The following is a 1,177-nucleotide window of genomic DNA, read 5'->3' as shown; positions in this document are numbered from 1 at the left end:
TTGTTATTAGTCGGGCCAACTTTTTTTGCACTTTCTGTTGCCAAAATATACCATGAGCTCTGGGGTCATTGCACAGTTGAGAAAGGTTTTCCTTCAGAGTTTATTACTGTATCATAAATTGAAGTAGAACAAGCTTAGTTAATCTGTTAAAACCTCTGAACCTTGGATAAAACAATAACCTTGCCAAAGTGTTCATCACTTTCCCAACAACAAAGTGAACAACCTCATATTTTTGGTTATGATTAGGTAAGACAGTTGTACTAAGCTGAAAATAACATGCAAACGGTAGTTAAGGCAGTAAAAGGCAGTAGGCAGTCAAGCCTTCGGCAACACATTTTATTGCCTTTTAGTGCCTTCATATGACCAAAAAAAAAGTATAAATGATTCCCGCCAAAACTACCTTGGGTCAGTGATGCTGGTTGTGTTGTCATGGGAGACAGTAGTATAAACTGGCCATAAACTGGATTGGCGTCTCACTGGTTTGCATGGTTTGCGAGATAATCTTGTGCCAACATTGAGCCAACATATGTCTCTGTTGTCTTAATAAAAGCAGTAGTTGTCGTCACCTCTGAACTACACCAGCACCTTCCTGAGACAGCTGGTATTCCACTGTGTTTGTTGTCAACACATCGTAGCCTCACTTCCTGCGCCAGACACACCAGAGAAATGGTAAGGCAGATGTACCTCGAATACTGTACATTTTAACAGTGGTTTTACACACGGTGGAGTGAAATGTTTGAGTTACTGTTGCAATGTCGGCTGGTAGAACTGTACCTATTTCAAATTGTTTGTGTATCTTATATACAGTACCAGTCAAAAGTTTGGACACACAATGGTTTTTCTTAATTTTTTTTATTATTTTCTACATTGTAGATTAATATTGAAGACATCAAAACTATGAAGGAACACATATGGAATTATGTAGTGAACAAAAAAGTGTTAAACAAACCAGAATATGTTTTATATTTTAGATTCTTCAAAGTAGCCACCTTTTGCTTTGATGACAGCTTTGCACACTCTTGGGAAGTTTGTGTTCAAAGTTTTGCCTGGTACTGTACCTTTCACATTTTCAGTGTTTACTCAATACACCACTATTCAAAAGAACATTCAAAAGACAGAAATTAGAATGTGTTTGTGTATCTAACATACATGAGATACGTGAGAACCTCTCTTGCGA

At 37.4% G+C, this 1,177-nt stretch overlaps 1 protein-coding gene across 1 annotated transcript in view; it reads left to right on the top strand.

Moving 5' to 3' along the window:
• Window positions 1–654: 654 nt before the first annotated feature.
• LOC310812436 (succinate receptor 1-like) overlaps window positions 655–1,177 on the top strand; it is a 2,542-nt gene continuing 2,019 nt past the window's right edge. Inside the window, exon 1 of the mRNA XM_083680990.1 lies at window positions 655–669. Coding sequence (XP_083537116.1) covers window positions 667–669 — 3 coding nt within the window. The 5' untranslated portion in view covers window positions 655–666. The remainder of the gene's footprint in view (window positions 670–1,177) is intronic.

The sequence above is a fragment of the Argentina silus genome (assembly GCF_951799395.1).
Source record: "Argentina silus genome assembly, chromosome: 11".
Lineage (NCBI taxonomy): Eukaryota > Metazoa > Chordata > Actinopteri > Argentiniformes > Argentinidae > Argentina > Argentina silus.
Note: the sequence above shows the minus strand (reverse complement) of the source record. Positions and strands in the feature narration are given on the sequence as shown.